Consider the following 26470-nt stretch of genomic DNA (forward strand, 5'->3'; position numbering starts at 1 on the left):
TGAAGACATCAAAACTATAAAAGAATACATATGGAATTATGTTGTAAACAAGTTTTGATCTACAGTAATAATCTGCAATGTTGAAAATAATACAAATAAATAAAAAGGATTGAATGAGAAGGTGTCCAAACTTTTGACTGGTAGTGTATATGGGTTAAACAAAATCTGGCACATGCCCACTAAATATCAACTATCTTAAAATCAAGAATCTGTCTCCAGAATCAGAGATTCCAACTTTAAATGTTAAATGGTCACATTTAAAATGAGATTGTTGGAACAGGACAGGTGGTGCTGGTGAAAATGCTTTCGAGTCCATCACTGGCCTGTGGGGGTACGTCAGGAAAAAAAAAAAGGAAGGAAGAGATGCAACGAAGAATTTGTTTTCAATTTAAATGAAATTTATTAATATTCTAAACAGCATAAAAAAGAAATACAAAGATGTATTTACAGTGTTTTCAATCATGACACACATGCTCAATCCCACAACTTGTTTACATGCCTGTCACAATCATAGTCTCATATCCATAATCTGATTTGACATAAGGGAAGCCAGCTATTATTAGACAATGTTGAGTCTTTCCATTGAGCCGTCTGCATCAGTCCAGGAAGCACAGATTAATCAGTCGTTGTTTTGCTGGTATGGATAGTGGGCCAACGATGAACCTGCTAAAATGGTGACAAAGAAAGCAAATACGAATTCAAATGGATCTTTTCAATGAGTATGTTCAGATAGCCCTCCTCAGATCAAAGCTAGAGCAAACCGATCACTTCCAAGATTAATCAAACGTCATGATAAAATGCTGACTGCTGTGGGTGAAAGATGGCACGTTTAATAGGACTGATACTGAAGGTCTGAGCATGTGGGTGTGTTGTTGGACAGATTGGCAGACTCAGCTCAGGATGCCTCCTCTCAAGTGTCCACTGTCGCTCAGCCCGTGCTCTATAAGTTTGATGTCTTCCAAGTCGTCTTTAATGACGCTGATCAAATGACTTAAACCATCCTGCTGCTGTTTCAAGTGCTGAAAGTGAGAGATACGCAAAGTGTTAGTTCATGCATAAAAAAAAAAACACAAGTATTGTCAGGACAGTCACAACTGTGCGCTTAAAGTCTGGGTGTGCATTAAAAATCTCAATGACACACTTGCAGCCCTACTTTTAGATTTAGGAGTAAAAGGATTTAAGAGGAGTCAACAGTAAATGCCTCTCAGAGGATATTTCAAAAGATTTCTGACACTGACCTTGTGAGGGACACAATCTTACATGCCGTCTCTGAAGAAACCAAACTTTTCTCAATGTTGCACTTTTTTTTTTGCAACACTGAAAATGCAGCTGTGCAACGAAGATTATTTTGTCAGTCACTTTGATTAAGCTAATAGCACCTCAACAGAGATTATACACATGATGAGTACTTGGAGGGAAATTTGTTGCAAGTCAGTGTAGGAAACTTCAGAAGTCCTCCTATGTAGTGCTTTTACTTAGTGGGTGAGTTTCAGCAGGATTCCTCGAGTAACTCTTGGTTGTTTGATGAATACTTGCCAGAGAACTATAAGACACAGCTGTGAAAATAAGCATGTGAATGTGCTGACTCACTTGTTTGATTTCTCTGAGAAGGTCTGCATCGACACTGTAGCGTTCTTCGGATCTCACGGCTCCAAAGTGGTTCTGCATCCGGATTTGGGACATTAATTCATTCAACCGACCCTGGATAAGAAAAGACAACAAAAATGTGAAACATCAAGTAAATTCTCATATAGTAGTTTGATCTCTAACAGTTTCCAAAAACAGAACATTGATTTGGATTCTCAAATGCAATCAGATTCAGCAAATTTTGACTAAATAACCATTGAAATAACAACAATAAGAAAAACACTGTTTCATAACCCTCTGAACTGTTGTTTGTAAAAATTTAAAAAACATTTATCAGCCGTGCAAAATACAGGGATTATTTGGCCGAATAGGGCTGAACTGCAGGCTGTGCAAATAGGAGACAAGTATAGGAACAAACTTAAAATATAAGCTGTAAAATATCTATTCTATGCAGAGTTTTTCCAGTATTGGTAACACATGTGGGCACTTGGAAAAATGTTGTACATACTGATTCTATGTGAATTTATTTTACAAAAACTGTAAACTTAGACATTCAATCTTAATGGTTTTTAAGATTAGGGGAAACATAACTTTACTGTAATGCACAGAAGACATTTTTGAGCTCTTGCTATTCGTAGTCATGCGTGCTGTTTCCATAGAGGACTTTATATTGCAGTGAAAAATCATGCCACAGTTATTAAAAATGTGACAGGAGCCAAGAATCCCACAAACCAATAGAATTCAGAGGGTTCAAGACCCAAACGCTGTCTCCTGAATTTGAAATGCTTCAAACTACAACTTCTAACAGAAAAAAAAATAGAGTACTTGGTAATTACAACACGCAGATTTGCATGTCTGGGGTCATCAAGTCTAATTGTTCGGCTTAATGAGTGGAAAAATTCGTCCTTTAGTGTGTACTTGCTTCTACAGTTTAGACACACTTGCCTTGAACTGTGTGGGGGCATTGAGTTCAGACTGAATGGTGTCCAGCTGCACCCTGAGATGCTCCTCATCCACTTGGATTGCGTAACCACTTTTCCTCTGGATCTCCTGTTTGATCAGCACCTACCAGGAAAACAGAGGAGTAGGAGGAGGAGCAATAAACACAGAAGAATTACTAAAGAATCAATAATAAAGCAGGGAGAGATGTAGACAGTGCCAGTTCATTTAAATGCAATTAAATGGTACTCATCACAGTTCATTTCACTGTTCATAGAAGACAAGAGCCAGGATCCTAAATGTATTCAAGTCAAGCCATTTCCAGAGAGATATATATGGCAAAATAAATGCTATATAAAAATATGTCGCATTGATGCTTCTACAAGCCTTTGAAATGACAGCTTTGTGTCGTTCAGACGCTCGAATGTTTATAACTGCATTATTCAAACAAGCTAGTATGGGTTAACAGAGCTATAATATGCATGCAATATTTGGTTCAAGTTACAAATAATCTATAACTCCAATAGTCCAGTTACAGTCCTGTCAAGCAGCCTGATTATCTTGTCCTTGGTGTAAAGGGAAAGCAGCTCCCTGATCCTGGTGTCTGACTAGTTTCCAGCCTTTTTGCAAAACATTTTCACTGATTTGTTAAAAAAATCCAAAACAATTCCTCTTTGCAGTCACACCTGTTGCTTTCAAATGATGTCTGGGATTAGGCCAAGGCTTTTAAAAGACTACTTTCTAGGCGCACTGAATGTATAATGTCCTATATGTTGTAATCTTCAGACTTCTGCATTGAAAGTAACACAATGGTGTTATTAGTAAGACTGTTGTGATGACTTTCATGTACAAGTGATCCATGTGCTGTTGCTTCAAACATAAAAACTTATGTTAAATTGTAAGATTAACAAAAAGGGTTGCGTGTCTGAAAGGCCTTTAGAAAGACGAGGCAGCTACCTGCAGCACCCTGTGAGAGAGATCCATCAACTTCCTCTTGTACTGGGCAATCTTAGCCACTGTAGTCGCCTGGTTCTTCTGCAGTTCACTGATGTCATTGGAGATAATCTGCAAGCAAACGTGTGCATGAGTGAAAACAGGAGGGAGGAAAATTGTAAACAGATACATAGCTATGACAGCAAATATATAGAGAATTTACCTCACTAGCTTCAAGCTAGATAAGCCAAAATGATTTTAAAACACTGCTAAATGCTGATGCCACCACTTACAGCTATATTTCTAATAGTTACTCCAACTGAAAACAACCTGTTGGCTGCTGGCATGAACTGGACATCTGTGTACTGTCCTTGACACCACAAAATGTGCTCCAAAATTCCTTCGTTGATAATGAAACAGCATTGAGACTATGTCCAGTCAGTCTTATTTTTTGTTAACATTTCACGGAGTAAAACTAGAAACAAAATCAGCTCTATTTTTACTCACATCCACTCTGGTCTGGTGCTGTTTAGTCATCTGCTCCTGGATCTGCAGCCTGCGGAGTAACTCTTTGAAACCCACCATAGGCACTGGGATTAACCTGGAGAAAACATGAAAATTGCATCTTAACAAAGAAGGACGATCAGTGCTATTATACATGCTGTAAGTAAAGCGTCATGATCAAACTTGACTTGTATAAATTGACCAAAGCATTTTGTTTTGTGGAAAAAGAAATATGATTGTTTTGAACCATTTGCATGTAGGAGGATAACAAACAAACAAAAAAGCAAGTTAAAGGTGAACTAATTTTCCAGTTTTCCAATCTTTAGCTTCTGTATCAAAAACTATGGCCTTGTTCACTATGCATATCAAATCTGACTATGCATACAAGCCAGCTTATATAGAACGTCCGTAAGTTTTACACATTCACCCCCATTTAATATGCTTACAGACTGATGCATAGAAATCATCCAAATTATTAAAAAAATAATAATCAACATCTGTGTGGATAAAGTTCTGTCAGATTGTCCACTACAGCCATCACTTCAATTAAATTTTATTTGTATAGTGCAGATTCACAACACATGTCGTCTCATAGCGGTTAGCACAGTAAGGTACGAATTTTAAACAGAGAACAGATTGCTAAAAAGTTGCAAAGCATAACTTCAGCTGTTACATCTGTCAGGGTATTGGATTTGGGTAGTGGAAACATCATCTGTGGCACATACTACTATTGATAAATATAATCTGGTGCAGTTTGAATTTGAAATTTTCCTTTGCATTGCAAAAAACGGATGCTGCCACTTTGATGTTTCACACACAGAAAGAGCTGTGTTTGTATTCTTTATGATTTTATGTGTGCAGTTCAAAATTGCTGTTTAAAGAAATTGTTAATGTCGGACACATTTTACAGCCATCTATATATCCTCCAAATTTTTCCATTGATTTGTTATACGTCATTCACTACCACAGCTAAAATGAGGAGCATGTTTTTATAATAATTAATTATCAAAATAACACCATGCTTTTCTCTTAACAGTGAACTATATTGTAAATGTGTCAAGGAGCGGTTAGACCCAGTTTAATTAAATCTTATAAAGTTGTGGGGAAAATATTCTAAATGAATGGACTGAAAGATTTCTCACTCTTTAATAACTGTTCTCACCTTTTTCCTATTAATCAATACACCAGCCTTTATGAAAAGCCTTGAACGGATCTTTTTAACCAACTTACTTTTCTGGGTCAGGGTTGTCCACCTTAGCCTGCTCCCAAATGATGGGATCTACTCCTGGTGATGGAAGAAGGCATATCTTAGTTACTGTTTCAATACAACATACAAATTGATTTAATCTGACACTAACCCTTGGGCGCATTTTTACCTGCTGGAGCATTTTGCAGCAGCTGTTTGAGCTGCGTTGGGGACAGCTCTGTGCGTGTGACTGACATGGCCACTCCAATCTGTGTGAGCTGGACCTTAATGTTGGTCTGCTCCAGGTAGCTGAAGAGTGTCGTAGCAGGGATGCGCTTGGAGGTTCCATTAGGAGAACGTTCCACCACGTAAATAATAACCTCTGTCCTGAAACAGACACAGAGGCACATCTGATTAAAATGAATGACCACAGTCCGCTCACTGGGAGGCATTACAGTAGATATCCATGTGTGTGTGTGACATGTTGTAAAAACTTACTGGTCACTGGGCAGGGCTTTGACACCGTCTACGTTCACAGTGAGTGTCTGGTTACTTCCCAAGACTTTGTGCAGCGACTCAACCAGCTGCTGCTGCTGAGCTCTCACATCAGCCTCCTTTTTATTGAGTACCAAAACCACTAAACCATCCTCATCCTTACTCACTGGGACGCAGCTATAGCCCACCGCCTGAGAAGCACAAGACACAGATGACCATATTTCATTTCCAGAGTCAACTAAGCATCATTTCCAACTGCTGCACTGATATCCACCATCACCTTAAACCTGCAGAACGGGTTCTCCTGGGTAAAGTCCACAGGCGGGTTGTTGTTGCTGTAGTAGCCCTTCCCGGTGCCCCAGTACGCCTGCAGCTGGTTCCATTTGGCAAGGATGGAGTCTCGCTCGTCGCCTAACAAAGTGGGAGCTGACAGAGCGGTGACCTGCTGGTAAAGCTGGGTGGGCTGAGCCTGACCCTGCTGCTGGGCCTGTTGGCCAAACAAGCCTCCTGGTCGAGGGGAAAGAGAGGTGAAATCACAGGTCAGATTATCTTGTTCTTTACATTTTCTCCTTATGTCTGTGGTAATATCAAAATGTTACAACATTTTATGTGAATTTATCAACTTTACATGCTGTATTTGCAGCCTACAGCCAAGCTTCGGTTAAATGTTACTAAACTGATGATAACATTAAAGCTGTAATATTAAATTTCGCTGCTTGTTGATGCTCTGTACAATGGTAGGAGATGCACGGCACAGATTGTTCTGAATCTGCTCTGAACTCTGTGAAATGCCAGAGTTTCCAGAGTACTAGCTGTGCTTTAAACCAACTATGTAGAGGACAGCCTGATTATTGTCTCTTTAAACAAAACAAATGTACTCATTTGTGCTTTTCAGGGCTTTTCCTGCAGAGAGGAATTTTTGGCAAGCCCCAAAGAGGTTTTGGCCAATAACAAAGAAACTCACCAGAACCAATATGAGAAGAATCAAGCATAATAAAATAATGAACAAGTTTTGTTAATTGGGGTTTCATTTATTCAAGCATATTGTAAATCTTTGGTTATCAAATGGTCAGAAAAATCTATTTAATTGCGGCCCCAGGAAAATAAGGTAATACAGACTCCTTGCTGTTACTGTACATGAAGCTATTGTGCTTGCTGACATGCAGTTACTCCCGAAAGGCCCATTCTGAGAAAACTTTAATTCTTTAGATACACCTTGTGAAATATATGTATAGATCACAGCAACTGCCTCACTCCCTGTAAGTTCACATTGCTATTTAATTCTCTGAACTCTGAGATGTAGTCTGAGGTGACAAAAAGGCATGACTTGACCAGAACTTTGCAAGGTGCAATCACAGCAAAACACAGATTTGAAAATAGCCTCAAAGCACACAAATGAAAAACTGTAATTTAAAATATTAAAAACTTATCTATACAAAATACTAACAAACTGGGTTGGAATTAAGAACACTTAATTGTGCAAAAGACTTTCAAAACCCCTTCTGGATGGTCACAGTTCCTGAGCAGGCACATTTTTGAGGTTAGAGTTCAAAGAAAAAAGATTGTGAAAAAACAGAAGCAACGTTAACAGTAAATCAAACTGTACAACATTAAGCATCAGGAAAAAACACTTGTTAAAAACAATATTTAAAACAAGTTTTAGGTTGAAATGTTGACCGAAAATTTTTTGCACATTTTTGGGTGCTTTAAACAATTCATAGCAGACATTTTCTGTCCTGAAATGACACTATAAATGTTTGCCATGGTCTTTCTTCTTTACATATTGCCTTGAAAAGTCAATAAGTAATTTACTAATTCAAAGCCCCAATGCAGATATCAGATTTAAAGTCTTTGCAATGGTTGCCTTGGTCACATCCTAATTTTCAAATCTTTGCACAGAAACATTATTTCAGAAAACAAGTTCTCACCTTGCTGCTGCTGAGTTGGCTGGATATTAAAACCTCCAAACCCACCCAGGCCAGTTGTTCCTAATCCAGTTCCAAATCCTGATGTCCCGGCAGCAGCCCCTGTGCCGAGCCCAGACGAGAATCCAAACCCTTTGTTCTGCGTGTTACCAAACAGGCCTCCTAAAACACAAGAATGTGCCAACAACAGTGTTAAAATATAAACTCCATTAATGTTGCTGAACACCAGCTAAGCCTACAGTGTCATATGCTGCAGGAATAACAGGAAGGACTCGTGTTATGGTAGAGTGAGTGAGACATCTTGTGGCTGGTTAGTGTTGGCATTTAAGCTGCAAGCTGAATATGAGGCAGTAAATTACAGCACAATTCTGGAAGGGCAGTTTAGAGGACTAACAGAATTGAGGTGTTAATCAAAATGAGTTTTCCTAATCTAATTTTTAAAACCATTTCTATACACTGTTCCCCACTTAAATGTCATCAAATACATCTGTAACTCCATCTAAATGAAGAGTAAGGAGCAACCTTGTACGGCACAAAATTTACAATACATTTTCTGACAAGTAAACTGCTTGCCCCTCGTCTTCCGCCTCATCATTTTGTAATCAATTTAATTCCTGTTAATAATTTAATCCATAAACAATTAATCTTTAACTTCCCTGAGCCTCAGTGAGTCTTCCCTGAGTGAAAAGTGATGGTATTTACATATTAATAAAAAGCGTTTGTTTTGTAATTTGGCCAATTGGAGAACCTATTTTATATTTTCATTCAGAATGGTTTTAGGAAGACTGATGATTTTTTTCAGTTATCCAAACTTACCAGATGTCTTATTAATGCCATGTGCATGTATATTAGTTTCTTGTACATAAACAGAAAGAGCAACAAAACAGGATAAAGTTCTGAAAAGCAGTGGAGGCAGCTCTGTTACTGACCTGTGGTGTTGGAGGGGGCAGCAAAGCTAAAAGTGGAGCCCGGTGCAGCAGCAGTTGTTGTTGTTGTCCCAAAGCCACCGAATGTGCCTGAGAGACAAAACAAATCCTGACAAATTGCACAAAAGAAGTGACACAAATAGGAGCAAGAGAATGAAAGAATGAAATCATGAACTACTACTTAACATACAGAAGAAGAACAAAATCATGAGAAAGCTTTTAGGATTATTAAAAAATTCAAATTTGACTTAATTGACATTGTTCTTCTGACTTACAGACAGGTGAAAATGTACTGACTTTCCACAGCAGTCAAATGGGAAGAGTCGATAATTCAACAATTTGTCTCTTCATGCAAATATAAACAGTAATTCTTCACGTTTTATGAAATGCATCAAGAGGTGAGATGAAAAAAAAAATCACTACACCATAAAGATGTGAAAAATGGATGAAAATGTGTATTTACAGACACAGAGTGTACAGAATCACAAAGGTCATCTACCTGTGCTAGCCAGGCTATTACCAAAATTGAAAACAGTGCCAGTGGTGGTTGCTGTACCAAAGCACCCCACATTAAAGCTGACTGCTGCTGGGTTGGCATTTAAACCAAACCCCCCAAAACTAAACCCACCAGCCGTGGTGCTTCCAGCTCCTAGCCCCCCAAATCCTGCAGCCGAAGCAGGCAGGCAGCAAGAAAGAGAGAATGACATGGAGGGGTTAAATGACATAATGCCACACTTAGCATGGGCTTATCATTTGTTAAAATAGTTAAAGTGCCTTAAAGGAGATCAGTCTAGAAATACATTACAAAAGCTACATGATTTACTACCATTATATGCGTCTTACCAGTATTGGTGGAGCCAAAACTAAATCCTGTGGCTGGTGCAGCAGCAGTGGTGGTGGTTGCCCCAAAACCAGGAGCTGTAAGAGCTACAAAAGCAGAGCAGAAACCAAACAAGTTGTCACCTAAACCAGCACACAGTTAAGATATCAATACAAAATGAAAGGACACTTAAGAACAGTCAAGACAAATTATAAGCATAACTTTGCTTTGTGATAAAAACAAAATAGTACTATTCAGAAAGCCAAAAAACTACTGCTATCATCAAGAATCTGCGTTTAAAAAATAAAAAAAACTATTAAAAAACACAGTGGAGAAACCAAAACACTAACAAAATAATGTACTCCATCTGAACACACCAAAGAGATTTTCGAAATATAACACAAATGTTTGATTTTTACTCTAACCAACATGTATTTCTGTTATTATTCAGTCTAAGACGTATTTCAAATTACTGTGTCACAGATTAACAGAAACTATCATCGTTACTTAATTTAGTTCAGTATTAGTACAGTATACCACTGCGGGTTTCCTCAGTTATTTGTGTTTCCATTTACACCAACCTTAACCAGAACTCTAACCAGAATATCCTGCTGTGCTTAACCTCAACCAGTGGTCTCTGTGATGTCTCAACAATACGTAAGCTCAACTACAGAGAGGACAGTGTTGAAGAAAACATAAAAGGGACACAATAACAGAATAAAAATCCACTTAATTTTGGCTCATTCGGTGCAGGCGGTGTTCCTAAAGCCTTCCATTAAGGATGCAGCTGTGCATTAGGGCTGGACAATTAATCAATTCTAAATCAAAAATACAATTTTTAGCTCATGCCATCCTCCTTCTGTGATGGTCACAGTTTTGACAGTGTCTTTTCTAGCATCTCATCACATTGTAAATCTTTTACAGTGAATAATAAACTGAAATTGAGTTTTAAAAACTGGATCACAAACCAACTTTTGATATTCCCCCCTCCAAATTGTTCAGCCCTACTTTTTTTTGTCGATGTACTTTTGTCAAACCACCCAGTTAGTCCTTTTTCTTAAGGCCCTCTCTCTGGGAGTATACATCACGGATAAATTCAGCTTATACAAAAAAGAAATCAAGTTTTGAATTGGTAGGTAGAGAAAATGTCCGTCTGGTTTAGCTCCCACCTCCAAAAAAAGCTGCTTCCTAAATAGTTTCTACTGTAGGATGCAGGACTGTCTCCAAGGCTGCTGAATGACAGTCCTTGTCTCACTTCTAACTAACAAGCTGAGTCTCTCCTCTTACAGCACCACAGCCGAGCAGCTGTTGATGACCAAAGACAGGAGCCCCCCAGTGTGGATCAGAGCTGTGGACTTACTGCCGAATCCGGATGAGGCGGTGGTGGTGGTGGCTGCGGGGGCGAAGCCAAACGCTGTTGACGCTGTGGTTTTGTTGGCACCAAATGAACCAAATGAGAACCCGGACGTGCCTTTTACATAAACAGAAAGCGTTATAGATGCATGACAGTAATCGTTAAAGCTGAATTTGACAGGCATCGAGCTCATCTGGTTCACAGCTAACGTTAGCTTACCAGGAAAAAACAACAACGTGTGAAGACTACTGGTAGCCAAAACAGCTAGCAAAGCAGGCTCAGAGTACGCTACTAAATAGCATTAGCGCGGTTTCAATGAAGTCTATTTTAACGCTGAAACGATATATCTCTACATATCTGGCTCAAAAAGTATTTAGTGTTCATATGTAGAAGATGAACAGCTTTTAACGTTAGTTTATCGTTAGCCGGTAGATGATTCCAGGTCTCAACCGTAACGGCAGCCCGGAGTGAACCGTTTATATTTAATAATCATGTATACGCACCAAAGTGCCGTTGTTTTGATAGTGAATGTGTACTATATTTACAAGCTTAAAAAATAACCCAACATTAAGTAAAAACGTCCGTACCTGCCGCTGTGTTGCTCGCGGCGCCGCCAAAACTGAACGCCATGTTGACTACTGTGTCACCACTGGCTTCTTCTTCTTGTTCAGTTCAGTGACTTATCGGCCGACACAGCGATGCATCAGCGCCACCTGGCGTCCAGGAAAGAGAGGAACACTGCTGCAGAAGTCACGTTAAATACAGAACGGCAGATAGCAGAAATATTCTGTTATTTTGTTATACCGTTATATCTACTCATCCATTTCTTGTGATTGAGGACTTTAGCAGTCATAGTATCTGACCTAATAATGACCTAATCGCATTAACCCTCGTGTTGTCCTCAAAATTGACCCGTTTTAAAGTTTGAAAATGTGGGAAAAAATATATATGTTTTCACAGTGAAACTTCTGATGTCCACATTTTCAGCATTTTTGGGAAATCTTTGAACATTTTGGTGAAAAAAAGAAATGCTAAAAAAGTTTCTTAAGAACATTCACTAAAAAAATCAACCAAAGTCCAGCAAATTTCGAAGTTTCACTGATATATATGGAATCACGTTAGATATTTTTTAGAAGATTTTTACTTATTTTTGGAAAATATTTACAAGAATTTTCTTGCCAAAATTGGGTTTTCTTTTTTTTAAAAATAAAACTTTTAAGGGAAACTTTTCAGGAATTATTGGAATTTTCTTCCTGAGGGTTTTGCAAATTTTCAGAAATTTGGGGATTTTTTTTGCTGAATTTTTGGATTTTATTCAGACAATGAAACAATATTTTTTGGTGCCTATAAATGAAGACAACAGGAGGGTTAATTAGAGAAATTGCTCACCATGCTAATTGTAGCAACCAAACTAAATTCCAGGACAGAAACTAGTGTTTTAAATGAATGAACCTTTAAAAGTACATACGGTTGGAGAATGTAGTATTTTGGGTAGAATAAAAAGTACTGTTTAGATGGTGTGAACCTTTAGTGTGTCCTTGGCCCAACCCTGTTAATTTTATATATGCTCCCCCTGTCCGTGTCATCAGCCGGCATGGAATCTCTTTCCATTGCTACACTGATGACACACAGCTTTACCTCCAGACTGTCCCAACCCAATCTGCTTCCCCGCCATCATCATCATCAACTTCATCACCACTGTCCACCTTCTCAAAGAACTCCTCAGCCACCAATCATTCACATGAAACCTCCACATGAACAACTGTTATCTCCTCCACCCCTCCAGAACCAAACTCTGGACCATGGGAGACAGAGCTTTCCACTCAGCCACCCCTCACATCTGGAACTCCCTCCCTGATCACCTGAGAGCTCCACAGATAGTGGATGTCTTTTTTTAAAAAAAGGCCTAAAGACCTTTCTTTTTAACAAAACTTTTAATTGAACGTGTCCTGATTTTTTTTCTATTTTATCTGTTTGTTTGGTTTTTTTTATCCTTTTTTATCTTTAATGTAGAACTTTTACATTTGCTGAAATGAAAAGTGCAGTACAAATAAAATGCATTATTATTGTTATTATTATTATTATTTATTATTAGAAATATAATTACTTGGACAGAATGTAGTATTTTGGGTGGAAAAAAAGCTTTAAAACTGTAAGTTTCAGATTTTAGTAATATCATCCAATTATGTAGGCTGCAATATCATGAAAAAATGGTCCCAGAAAAGGTCTACTGCTGAGTACTTATATAGAGATATTCATAAATATATATTTAGCATTTTCATCAGTCATAAAAGAGGCCTGGAAATTCAGCTTCCAAACAATCTCTGAACTTAAAAATTGTATGACACATGAATATTTGTAAAAGCACATTTAGGGTGTAATACTGGTGTTTCAGACAGTTTTTTGTTTGTTTGTTTTTTGTTACTCATTGTTCCTTGAAAATAACTCACAGCATTCTGTGACCTTTTAAGGCCCTCCTGTGCACACAAATATATATATTTTTTACCTTATTAATGTGTCCACATGGTGGTTTTTATCTGCTGGAAGACATATCATGAACAAAATAAGCAGTAAATGCCATGTCTGAGCATTCCACTTCCACTAAAAAAATACAGATTCTGACTACAAGTATTTCACAAGCAACAAATCTAAGAAATTTTCTGCATCATTAAGCCTCAGAATTGGTTTATTGGTAATTTTTCATTTTCCCACTATGTAGAAAGAAAGGGATTATTTTCATGGACCAAAAAAACCCTTCTGAATATGTAACTGTGACACTCATAGATGATTATTTTTTAGTGGTTAATTCAATGACCGGAGTGAGACTTTAAATCTCTTTCTCTTCACAAATACCTGCCTAATCCTAAAACAGAACATAACCACACAGACCCAATACCTTGAAGTTATATGTAGGATCATAACAACTATGAAAACCTGTTTTTTCTTGCTTTAGCCATCTACAATTAGGCTTCAATGATTGCAGCGCAAGTTCTATATTGTAAAACCATACTATTTAGAGGAAATCTTTCTACAAATCCAATTATCATTTCAGTATTAGGTATTTTTCTCCAATTTGACTCGTGGTGGTACGAACTTCCTACCTCTGTTTCACTAAAACAACAGGCAAACACTTAAGAAAGTGAGGAAGACGCTTGTACTGAAACTACTTTTTATTTGTGTGTACAGAGTAAAAACAGTATTAACAGTCAACATTTCAAAACAAGCTGACAATTAGAAGAATATGTGGTTATAGCAGTAACAATAATTTCAGAAAGTACAATCTGTAATCAAAGTATGGCATAAAGTAGCCTAGAGTACAGTCCATATGGTGCTTTGTGTGTTTTGGTTTTATCAATGTAACAAAATAACTTATCCTTCTAACCACAACTACGCTAATGTTGTGTAATACTGTGTTTATTGCATCACATTTTTGATTTATCCATTCATTCAACCTCTTGTGAACTTATAACTACAACATTATGCACTCCCCATGTTTTTTTTAAATTTTATTTTACCATTTTCATATATTTTTTTAATTGTACATGATTAGATAACAGAATACATCACATGCGAATAGTAAAAATCAAACGAAGGAGGACAAAATGGCTCCACTATCATCTGATATAGTCATCGTAGATTATTATAGTGCATGTAATGAGCTGGTGTGAAAGGACTCATTATTAAGTGTAAAAGCAGTAATAAAAGCTGGGCTCATCACAGTTCAAACTGGGTAATTGTGCAGCATTTGCTATATTACATTAAATGGCACCTGAAATCTAACATTTTCATCACCAGCAGTGAGTGAGAAAGCTGTGGCCTTGCACAACAACCTGTCATTCAAGCCTTCAGAGCGTTTTCAAAGTGCAGTTTGACCCTGCTGGCTGGTTTGGTAGCTGGAAGAGAACAAAATGCACTTCAGAGTATATTTGTTGATATGGCATGGCATCGTTTTCACAAGAGAAAACTATAAAAAGAAAGAAAAAAAATCCAGTAACGTTGATCCTTTTAAGGCACAACTACAGCATTTTAAAACATTTTGAAATGTTGGTTAGCAGAAGCAGTTATAAAGGGCAAAATACTGTCAACACACACATTCAGTACTGTATGAATCATTACTTCAATCACAAAACCCTGCCACATCCAGGGCTTTATGTGGCTGATAAAAGCGTCACTCATTACGGCACCAGAAGACATTTGTGAAGCTCTAACTCCACATATCCTTCATTCAAACATTTCTACATTAACATTTACAAAAACAATGTGAAGGATGTTTTACTTTACAAAAATTAAAGTATCTAAATATACAGCGTTTTGTCTGATATTCATTCCCATCATACAGTGAGAGGAATGTGAGCAGTTCAACTCATCTTACACTGTATATATATATACAAACAAACAAGCGCCGTACTCTGAAGGTTTCTCAGGTACAGCGGCGACAATGTGCACAGGTATCCCTCTAAATACAGTGCATGAACAGAAAATAATAATGAGCTGTGAAAATGCTGCGTAACATAAAAATTTCAGATGAAATGTAATATAATACTAAACTGATTGAGAAAACTTGATAAGGTTCGATAGTGTCTAAGCAAAGGCCCCCTGAGAGTGATGTGTGATGAAAATAAGAACTCAGTTTATGGATTTCATTACCCTGCAGCTCAAATGATAATCTGCACCCAAGTAGTCAGTCCCTAAAATCCGAGTTCAAAGCGAGACAACAATCCAGTCGAGCCAGACGGATACAGAGACGAGGACGCAGCATGAACAGTACATTTACCTCACATGTCAGATTTAAAGGGTGTGTTTGTTTTAGAAGTGCATTCCCCATTTCTAGTCTTACAAAGCTGCAACCTGTCGTCAACAATTCTACATTATCAGCAGCCGATAAACAGCAAGAAGCAGCCACTCGTGTTTTAAACAGAATGTCGCACGTTTTTTGGGGGAATTCGCCAAGCTAGACCTGGATTTTAGGTGGCTCTCCATGAGTGAAACTTACAACATATAGTACATTATGCTTGAGACTAAAACCATGTCCCCTCCCTCTACCCCCACAACCGCCCACCCCACTTCACAAAACCCCGTTTCCTCCCCATTCCTCCTCATCCTTTTCCTCAAGCTTGTGCATCGACTTTAGGCGTCAGACCGATGTAGGTTCCATTTTGGGGATCGTCCTTTTCCTTGTCGTTGACTGGAGAGTAAGAAGTGTCGTCCTCAGCAGAGGTCTGTAGTGGGAGATTAAAAGAACTCTTAAAAACTCTTCTCACCTTTTTACAGTTGTAGCTGTGATCCAAAAGGTCTGATGTCCTTAAACGTGCAGTGAAATATGTTTTTGTTAACGTGTTAAAACCGATAAGATACGTTTAATAAAAGGGTCCATATATAATTGAGGGACTTTTGAAGTCAATGGCATATATCTTGCATACATTTTTATTAAAAGTAAAAAAAAAAAAAAAAAAAAAAAAAGGTTTTATGTTCATTATGATCATGTCTTTTCAAATTCTCTAATTATTTATTATGGAAACAATGATTTCTTAATTAAAAAATTACTGGATATCACTAAAGTGTCAACTAAATAACCATCTGAATTTAATAACAATCACCTTCTAATTAGCTAACCAATAATAAAATGAGTTTTTTCAACGTTGTTTTGATTGTGTTCTTTTTATTAAGTTGACAGATATTTGTTTTTTGGCAATATATCAAATTTTATATGGAAAATAACAAATTGTATCACTTTCAACTTAGTTACTCATTACAAAAACACCTCTCAAGGAAGTGTGTTAATTCCAGATCACATGACCTGCTCCATGTGATGTCATTTCCTCCTGAAGAAAAGACTGTCAAGACTCCAAGGCTTTCTGAGTTATTCAATATAAAGTAGTGTTTGAGTCAAGTGTGGATTTATGGCATGTCAACAGGTTTACTAAAATATCTTTAGAAATAACTTTCAGTTTCAATTTTACTCAATTGTATATATATTAAAAGAATCTTTCTGTAAAAATGCCATGTGGTGTTTGGTTATAGGCGGCCATGTTGATTTTAGGCCTGCAAACAGCAAAAATGAACTATGATACAAAAAGTCCCACAATTATATACTGACCCAATAAGTTTACTGTACAGCAGCAGAATTATTTCAGGTGGGATGAAAGTCACATAACTGCAAACTGAATATTTAGATGAAAGACAATAGACTCAAGAAAGCAAATAAAAACAAAGCAGCAAAAAGACCATAAAGACTTACAGCATAGAGTGGCTTGGTAAACACAATGCGCTTAACTTCATTCTGCACAGAGACACACAGTGATAAACACATGCACAGTGCCATTAGTATGTGGTTAGGCAATTGAATGAATTATGGCAAAATAACACAAATTATTTATTAGCAGCAAGCAAACTGCAAGTTGTTAGAGCAAAGCTCGACCAGAACAGGAGTCGTACCTTCTGTTTACGGGCCCGGACTAGAAGGATGATGAACACTACGAGCATAATGCCTCCCAGTCCCACAATAATGAGCGGGAAGTTGGACACCAAGGTGACAATCAGCAGCAGCTTTTGTACTCTCGCTGCAGACGCATCATCAATCACCACACTCTGTGTATCAACAGACAGCGAGAAAGAGCCATTAGAAGACACAGAGTAAATACAAGACAATAACCCAATCGCCAATAAAAGAATACGAGCAGCTGGATAACTTCACATCAAGACCGGAAATGGGGAAAAAGCTTATCATGCTCCGTCCACTGGTGCCAAAATCTATATTTGCTCTAAGTGCTCAGTTTGCTCTTGTTAATAAAACCACCATGGCGGCAGTAGACAGATGCTAAAAACAGAAGTGGTTACGAGACAGTTTCTCTCAGTGTAAAGTGTAGGACACATTTTACACAGAAAATACCAACAGCTCTCTTCATACTGCCTCATTTGACTCAGCATCAAAACACCAAAGTGATGTCCAAAGTGAAATTCAAATCACATCAAATTTATTCATAGAGCACATTTTACATCAACTGCAGGGAACCAAAGACAAACAAGACAGAAAACTGGATAAAAAAAACTTTTTAAATTAAATATCAAATACTTCAAAAGCAAGACAGAACAGGACAACAACTTGTAAGGTTCACTTCTAAAATAGTATTAACCCCTTGACGGCTATTCACATCATACCACTTTCATTCAGACTGCAGCTGAGATAGTGTATCCATTCCCCCAATGCCAGTTTGTGCATTTTCAATACGTACCTCAGAACCTTTTGCAAGCACTGGTTTCTCTTAGGACTGGTCGGAGTGGGACCTAATTATTATATATCTGTTATTATTATTATATATCTGTTCTACGTGTAATGGACAAATTAGCAATCTCAACTTATTTTAGCATCAGCTGGAAAGCAAAAATACGTAAAAGTTTTTTTTTAAATTTAATTGTAAATAAATTAAGGCGTCAAGGGGTTAGTAACTTTGAAAACATGGATATCTTGAAATTTTCCTTAAATTTTCTATGGAAGAAGAACATTAGGTTAAAAGAGAAAGGGTATCCCGAAGCTTTGGACATACCATCACAGGGACAAGACATGATCTCCTTTTACCACCAGCATCAATCATGGAAAAGTTAAAAACAGCTGTTCTGAGGATCTATATGGTCTAGAGACGTTCAGCAATGTGCTCAAGTGCTAGTAACTCATGGCTTGATAGACAAATAAAAGGATCTTATAATAACTTTTGTGTCTAACAAATATCCGGGGCAGAAATACACGTACAGGTGCTTCAGCTTTATTTTTTTTTGTATCAGTTAGGAGTCTTGAGCAGCCTTTTATACCAGCTGTCAACAAGAAAATTAACCTGACTGACACACAGATACAGGGAGTCATAGATATAACTGTACCGGCATTAAAATAGCCTCCAATATTCACTACCTATGGACAAAAACCTTCTTGTAAAAATGAGCTGTGTTTTTTTTTGAAGGTTACAGGGCTTGACTGTTACCTGGTGAGACACAGATACCAGCCAGGTTAGTCTTTTCCCACTGTTTTCAGTCTTTACTCTCAGCAAAGCTAATCAAGTTTAATACTAACTCACAACATGCATGTTGCAGGATACAAATGTGTGTTTCAGGCTTTCTTTAATGTCTCTTACCTCATTGATAAACATGACAGGAAAGATGGTTTCATTAAGGCTTCTAGTTTTCCTGTGATGAGTACAGTCAAAAGAATGTAAATCAATCAAATACAGTACAGATATACATACGTTTAAATGTATTGTTAAATAATAGTGTCTAGTCTGACCGCAGATACTCACGGGAATCCACCGATTCTGCTGAGCAAGATGTTAATCTGTGCTCTTTTGTTTGCACGAACAATCACTCCGGTGGTCTATGAGAGAAAGAAAGGAAAATAGAATGAAAAAATGCTAATAAAGTAAAGAAAGGCAGCTCTTATCAACACTGTCTTGTGAGTATAAATATTCACATGAACGCCACTAGGTGGTGGCGCAGTATAAAATGTAGCAGGATATTCACTGTCGCAAAGTTCAGTGAGATGTGTCGCTTCTGCATGTTTCAAAATGGGATTGTAAAGTGAAGCGTGACCAAAAAAATATGAGTCACAGCATTAATGTGACTAATCGCAGCTGCAAAGTAAAAAGTGCACGTAAGTCTGATGGGCTGCAGCCTGGCGGCTTACCGGGTTAAGGTCCAGAAACGTTTGGTGATGCGTCCTTTCAGGGGACATTCCTTCAATGGCATTCACAAATTTAGAATCAGCCAGGTAGAAATGAGGAAAAGAGGCCACCACTGGAGCACCTGTGAGAGCAGAACAGAGGAGTTCAATCAGACTTGACACATAATTGTGACAGTGGGTACCTGAGCTGCCACCATAACACGATAAGACTCTTTCATTTGGCTAAACCACTCATTTTTTATTCATTACTTAGCAAACATCCTAATGCCAACATACATATCATCACATAGTACACAATAATAACTCCTAAAGCCAGAATGAAAAAAAGTGTGAGGCCAAAATGAGCAACTAGGGCTCTATGAATGAAATACAACTGGGGGTTATTCCCATTTATTATAAACTATGGATGTGAATAATGGTGTCTGTAAAATTTTCGGTAGATATATTAAGTAATTTCAATTAGTTTTTTTTTTTTTTTTTTTAATTGCCCATCGACCCACTTTCAAATTAACCCTCCTGTTGTCCTGTGGGTCAAAATTGACCTGTTTTGAAGTTTGGAAATGTGGAAAAAATATATATTTTCACAGTGAAACTTCTGATGTCCACATTTTCAACATTTTTGGGAAATCTTTGGACATTTTTTGGTGGAAAAAAAGAAATGTTAAAAATGTTTCTTAAGAACAACAACAGCGAATTTCGCTGGATTTTGGTTGATTTTTTTTGGTGAATGTTCTTAAAGAAAATATTAGAAGTTTTGCTGACATATATGTAATCACTTTAGATATTTTTAGGATTTTTTTTCTAAGATTTTTACTCTTTTTTTGAAAATATTTACAAGAATTTTCTTGCCAAATTTGGGGGATTTTTTTAAAATAAAACTTTTAAGGTAAACTTTTAAGGAATTATTGGAATTTTCTTCCTGAAGGTTTTGCAAATTTTCAGAAATTTGGGGAATGTTTTTGCAGATTTTTTAAAATTTTTTGCAGATTTTTTGGTTTTCACTGTTATTTCTCTACACCATCGGACAAGTAGACAGACATATATGCTGTCTAGCAATAATCTTGTGTTTATGATACAGCTTGTCATACCTGCTCAATCAGCTATTAAAGTTCATTTTGTGACCAACTATCCATCCATCCATTATCTATACACCGCTTAATCCTCACTAGGGTCGCGGGGGGGGGCTGGAGCCTATTTGTGACCAACTATTTTGAATAAAAAAGTATTCTATAGGTTTTGTTTTGCATTATTGTGACATTCCGCTACATATGGTTTAGCTGACTTCTACATTATCGTGATTTTTATTAATTTGTGCTCAAAAAGTGAAATTTTTCATTATGGCTTCACCGTTTATTTGTATTTCAACTGACCCATTGTTATTTGATGTTACTTCAAAAGAGGTAGTATGAAGCAAGTTGTTTAGATTATTGATCTACTTGTTCAGTTTTGCAGATTCTGAATCAAGGACACGATGCAAAAAACTGTGAATGTTTAAAAAAATGTATCTCAGAAGGTACTTGATATATCAATCACAAAATTTCACAATTTTAATAAATATCAGTATTTTACACTATAAAATGTTTTGGTAATTCAGAGATGTTGGAGCAGATATTGTTCTATTACATGATGATCTGAGATGGAAAGATCCACAAGTCTTCTTGTTCCCATCACCAAACAGTATTTTAGTCATAATAGTACGAGGTGAACTCTTCTTTGAATACGTCCCACCACTAACTTGAAAAACTGCCAAAGGGTTGGGTTTTATTAACAAGCACAGCCTTGGACAGAAACCTGCAGGGTGGAAAAAAGATGACAATGGCCTCTACAGTATCTTAACCCTCTGAATGCCAAAAGCCACCAGCAGGGCATCTATCTTTAGAAAATCATCAAAATAAGTCAAAATTTGTCAAAGCCAGAAACTGTAAAAACAAATTTTTAACTTTCCGATAGTCCTACGACTATGTTTATTTTACTTTATTATACATGTCTCACTAAAAAGTTTTAACAAAAATAATAATACATTTGCACAAACCAGAATCTGTAAAAAAAAAATGAGAAAAATTCTGTGCTCCTTGAAAAAAATGTGAAGCATTAGACATTTTGTCCAGAAGAGTAATACATCTTTTCCTAATCTCCCGACAAAAAACACAATTGATCACATTTTGTCCTTATCCCCACATTGCAAACATCTCATCTCTGTCCTATAGAGCAGTATAGATAAACGTGTTCCTCACTCACTTCAGGATATAAAGAGACTTTGGGAACGTGACTTTAGCAAAGAAATGACAACTAATGAACGGGAGGCAGTGCTGAAACTAATAAATACCTCCTCCCACTGTGCTAGGCACCGTCTTATACAGCTTAAGGTTGTGTTGAGGGTGCACTTGACCAGGGCAAGGCTGGCAAATATGTTCCCCAATACAAATCCTTCATGTCCTCGTTGTCAAGGCCAACCTGCAGATCACATACATCTCCAACAACTCCAAATATTGTAACCGAAATGCTGCGGCAGCAATTCTATGTTCTATATTCTCTTACCTGCAATGTGTGCCGCAAGCAAAATGCATCACAATGAAGTTAATGGGAAATTCAATAAAAACTGTAAAGTGAAAAAAATGTGAAGCAATTACTGACTCTGCTGCAACCTACGATCACATGAAAAAAATCATGGACTTTTTGGATGAACTGCAGGCTGTGTTTAGACAGAACCGATAAGTGACAAGTATGGAAACAAATTTAAAATCTAAGTAGTAACTCGTCTATAAAATGAGCCATTTTTGCCAGTGTCAGTAACGCCTGTGAGCTCTTGGAAAAATTTTGTACATGCTAATTCCAGCTCTATTCAGTTTTTGTAAGATAAACAGTGAGTTGGAACTTTCATTTTGGGGCCTTTTTGAGTTCTGTCTACTTCTAGGAGTGTCTCTCTTATCAGGAATATCAGTGTTGCACCAAAGTTGCACTAACAGCTCTATAAATGTAAACTAGTTTTAAGTTTCTTTTTTGTTTCTATATAATAATATATTGGCATCTACCAACAAAGACAACATCATGATGGTGCGACATTAAAACCTCTCACCAGGTAATTTAGTATCAAGTACATTTTAATATCATATTTCCTTCTCTTTGATCTGACCAGGACATAACAACCAGAAAAAACATTTGGAACCAGTTCTCAGGAAGAGATGAGAAGATATGATCTGACCGCTGTGGCAAGACACGCAGCATGTTACTCAGGGTCAACTTTCCAAAGAAAATAAACAATACAGGTAAACAAATGGACAATAACCCCACTTGTATGAGCAATTAAGGGCATCTACTGATATCAAGATAAAGAATCTTGTTACTTTTGCTGAGTTCCTTCCTCATATTGTTGACGGGAGACATTGCGTTCCTTTAATATCACCTCCGTGGAACTGCACGGTCGGCTGAAACATGTTTGGATGAGGTCACGCCTGTGCATTTACTCAAGTAATTGGTGTGCAGTTTTGCAAAGAACAAACTGAAACATAGGCGGCCCAGCTTTCACCTTTGCAGCGACCACATGTGTCTCAGCAGCAACAACAAAGTCAGATGGTGGCACAGTGAGTGGTGCTGATCAAGTGGGGCAGAGGTGACGGTTTTCCTGCTCTTATGTTTAGCAACAGACGTTTGACAGAAACACTGGACACCAGCAGTCACCTGAGAGACTGTTCATGTGACGACCGACAAGGTCACTGTAGCGCAAACACACACACACACACACACGCACACATGCACACACATATTTGCAGCGGTACACTTCTGAGTGCCCTTAATCGCTGTGCTCATGGGCCTAAACTTAACCCTCTACACTCAACCTACTTTCTCTTGGTGGCTTCAACAGTGCATTTATTTTGTATAAAATCTTACCCATTGACTACAAATGTGTGAAATGGTTCCCAGTTTTTTCAGCACGATAAGATAATCATGTTCGAAACACTAATCCATGATGTCACCATTTGTAGTCTTCTGCAATCAATCACTTTCTAATCAGTCTGACCTTTAAGATTTACTACTTCGCAGCAACAATGTCATTTTTTGTTGGAATACTTCCCTGCAACCAGATAATAATAATAATAATACATTATATTTCTAGGCAACTTTCAGAGCACCCAAGGACACCGTACAAAGTAAACTGAGTTAAAACACCTTCAAATGAACAATATAAAATTTAAATATGTAAAAAATTTAAAAGAAGGTAATTTAGCAGTTTTTAAAACAACAGACGAAGAAAGAGGACGGAAGTCAAAGAGAGTATGCTTGTTTGAATAGGTGGGTTTTGAGATGGGATTTGAAAATGTCCAGCGTGTCGATGTTTCGGATACAAAGTAAAAGATGCCCCAACGGTTTTAGGTTTACGCCCTAAGATGCACTCAAAAGCTAAAACGTGGTATGTTATTTAGAATAAATGTGTTTTGAAACTTTCTTCATCGGTAATGAAAATCTTAAAGAGGCACAGAGGACAACTGGGCCATAAATGCAGGCACTAAGGTAACGTCTGGTCATATTCAAGGGCAGAATCAGGTGACTGGGCTTACCCCCCGCCCCCTCAGATACTGGGTCAGTCATGGTCAGATGGTGCCTGAGGTGTGGAGGGAGCTGGAGAGCTGTGTCACATGGGGCATTTAGGGGGTATTAGTAGGACTGTGGATGGTAAGAAGGAAATTAAAAGGAGGACTTGAGTGATAAAAGAATTGCTGTGTTGTGCATTCTCACTGAGCAGAACTTTTAAAGCTGGGTGGGAAGAAAACTGAAGGAGCAGAGCAAACAAATGGAAGGCCTTCAAGACAAAGTTACTTGTTTACTAGCAAACCCAAGTCAAGAAGGGAATTTGTGTGGGATGTTTAGCTAATTAAAGAAACAGGAATAGAGAGGCGAACAGAAAAACGCTGAATTCAACACGGCCACTGTAATTTGTGGGTGCAGGACCTTGAGAGAGGCCTGTAAAAGTTCAAAGTGTGGGTGAGAAAATGTGCTGCACAAGCTGACATTTACCTTTCCGACAGGGACTGACTTTAAGAAGGCCGGTTCCCAGGCACTCCTTTGGGCTGACGCAGAAACCCTCGTTGGCTGGATTCTCCTCTTTGCTGGCCAGAACTGAGCGCGGTGGTGTGAAGCGGTACGCTGGGATTCCTTTCACCTCGACGTCTTTCTCAAACTCCATGTAGATTGACCTGTAGAGTAAAGCCAAATATCATATTATACAGCCAAAATCAACCTCATGAACTCCATTTCCCTGAATTAACAAACTTGAAAGTCGAAAAACTGTCATATTTTTACATTTCCAATCGTCTGTGAACACATCAGGATCCAAATCTAAACTTAAAATTGTAATATTTCATTAGAATGTCTTTATTCTTCATGCATTGTTTGAAAATTCACCAAATTGCGCTCTCTGTTAAAACTAATAAGTAACATAGCTGCTATAAATAGTCACATGACAAAAACTCGGGGACTTTTCGGCTGAACTGCAGGCTGTGTTTACACGGAGCAGAGACAAACTGAAATGAAGTAAAAGCAAAGAAAAATATCTTTAATCTGTAGAGTATGTGTTTTTGTTTTCCAGTACCAGAGTATACCTGAGGACACTTCAAAAAAAAGTTTAACATGATGATTTCATGATTTTTTTAATCCATAGAAAAACCTTCAAAACTTTCATTTCTTCTATCTTTTTATGACCTATAGCACTACAACTGTGTCAAGAAGACATTTTTGAGTTCTCTCTGCTTGTACAGTGACAGTTATGCTGTTTGCATGGAGGTTCAGGACTTGATATTGCAATGACAAAAGAGCCAACAGTGAGTATAAATGACAGGAACAAAAACAGTTCAGAGGGTTGAAGAACAATTCCACTGTGAATAAAGAATTTCTGTTTATAATTATGCTACAATTGTATTACCCAACATCTTGATAGCTACGTTTTATTGCTGTTCCATGTGTGCACCTTTAGCTTCAACTAAAGCCTGAGTACTAGCCTTGATAAAGTTTGCTGAATTAATGTCATACAACTTGTATTTCAATCAATTTAAAGATTAAAACCTTATTTGTCTCTTTAATAAGTGCAACTGTTAGACATAGGCAAAGATGAACGCAATTTACTCTGATTTCTCCGCAGGTCTGGTAAAGGGACAGGATTAATAAAAATATGGCCAGTTTCCTGGAGTTACTGCAATAATACTACAAATGTGTTCAGCACATTAATACCAAAATTATGTCCAGATAAGCACATAAGCAAGTGTATAGAAAATCTGTGTGGCCTGCCTAAGCTGAAAGTCTGAAGTAACATAACACATCAGGGATTTTGCTGCACAGAAATCATGAAAAACACTAAAAAATAAAAATAAATCAAGAGTGCCTAATTGCCTTTCCTCTCCAAAATCTCTCTATTTTATCTCTTTGATATTTATTTAATGGAAAAATAATTCTCCAACTAGCCAAAAACAAAACGGAACAAGTGAAAGCTGCACTTATTGGCTCTGAAAAATAGTAATAAGGCAGAGAATCCCCAGTCATTTGGTGCTAAAATACAGCCAAAAGTTTACCTGAAATTAATATTCGGCTTCAAATACAGTATTTTCAGTGTGAAATTGTCTCTTTTCATTTAGCTTCATCACTGTTTCTTTGCTAATTGGAACAAAAAGAGGTAGTTTTGTATTACCTTTGATAGACATCCACTAATGCGATTAACTGCCTAAACCTTACATAAGCTTCACATCAGCTGATGAATACATTTTTTCAAGGAGGGAGGTCTGCAAACTCTGGGAAGGGATTTCTTAATTAATGGTCATGAGGATTGATTACAGCAGGAACAACCTGCTTGGGTGTCCATATGGGAGCCACACCATTGTCTTAAGACAAACTGTCCAGCAAGCTTTTTCACCTACAAGTGGGATGATTTACACTTCACTGACTTTACAGTTTTCCTGAATCCTATTGGTTGCTTCTTTAATTCGTCGGGGGAAAGTATTGCTGCTCTGTGGAGTTGACCTTCCCATTGCAGTGGAAGCGGGGAAATCGCAAATCTTTCATGACATGTCAGCATTTGTTGTGTTTTGACATCCTCCGAGAGAATTGCATTATTGTGAGGTGGTTCTCTGTCTGCAGCTCTGTCCTGTCGA

At 37.6% G+C, this 26470-nt stretch overlaps 2 protein-coding genes across 5 annotated transcripts in view; both read right to left on the reverse strand.

The window, feature by feature from the left end:
• Positions 1–376: 376 nt before the first annotated feature.
• nup54 (nucleoporin 54) lies at positions 377–11404 on the reverse strand. 3 transcript variants are annotated; one of them, XM_023280886.3, is made up of 15 exons: positions 11257–11404; positions 10676–10786; positions 9339–9422; positions 9124–9159; positions 8499–8585; positions 7573–7731; positions 5925–6151; positions 5648–5835; positions 5340–5536; positions 5194–5248; positions 3967–4060; positions 3484–3591; positions 2533–2652; positions 1591–1701; positions 377–1019 (listed from the first exon to the last, which is right to left on the reverse strand). In XM_023280886.3, exons 1-15 carry the CDS (start codon positions 11297–11299, stop codon positions 891–893), a joined length of 1749 nt encoding a protein of 582 aa, XP_023136654.2. In that variant the 5' UTR covers positions 11300–11404; the 3' UTR covers positions 377–890. The 3 variants fall into 3 exon arrangements, with proteins under 3 accessions (XP_023136654.2, XP_035809026.2, XP_023136655.2); XM_035953133.2 differs by having other exon boundaries at positions 8995–9159; XM_023280887.3 differs by lacking the exon at positions 9124–9159.
• Positions 11405–13821: 2417 nt separating this feature from the next.
• Positions 13822–26470, reverse strand: part of LOC111575640 (lysosome membrane protein 2-like) — a 32727-nt gene continuing 20078 nt past the window's right edge. Inside the window, exons 7-13 of one of the 2 annotated variants that reach the window (XM_023280889.3) lie at positions 24348–24526; positions 19338–19456; positions 18955–19028; positions 18793–18844; positions 17105–17257; positions 16908–16949; positions 13822–15888 (exon numbers count right to left, since the gene is read on the reverse strand). In XM_023280889.3, coding sequence (XP_023136657.1) covers positions 15778–15888; positions 16908–16949; positions 17105–17257; positions 18793–18844; positions 18955–19028; positions 19338–19456; positions 24348–24526 — 730 coding nt within the window. In that variant the 3' untranslated portion in view covers positions 13822–15777. The remainder of the gene's footprint in view (positions 15889–16907; positions 16950–17104; positions 17258–18792; positions 18845–18954; positions 19029–19337; positions 19457–24347; positions 24527–26470) is intronic. The other variant, XM_023280890.3, reaches the window with a different exon arrangement.

The sequence above is a fragment of the Amphiprion ocellaris genome, chromosome 17, assembly GCF_022539595.1.
Source record: "Amphiprion ocellaris isolate individual 3 ecotype Okinawa chromosome 17, ASM2253959v1, whole genome shotgun sequence".
NCBI lineage: Eukaryota > Metazoa > Chordata > Actinopteri > Pomacentridae > Amphiprion > Amphiprion ocellaris.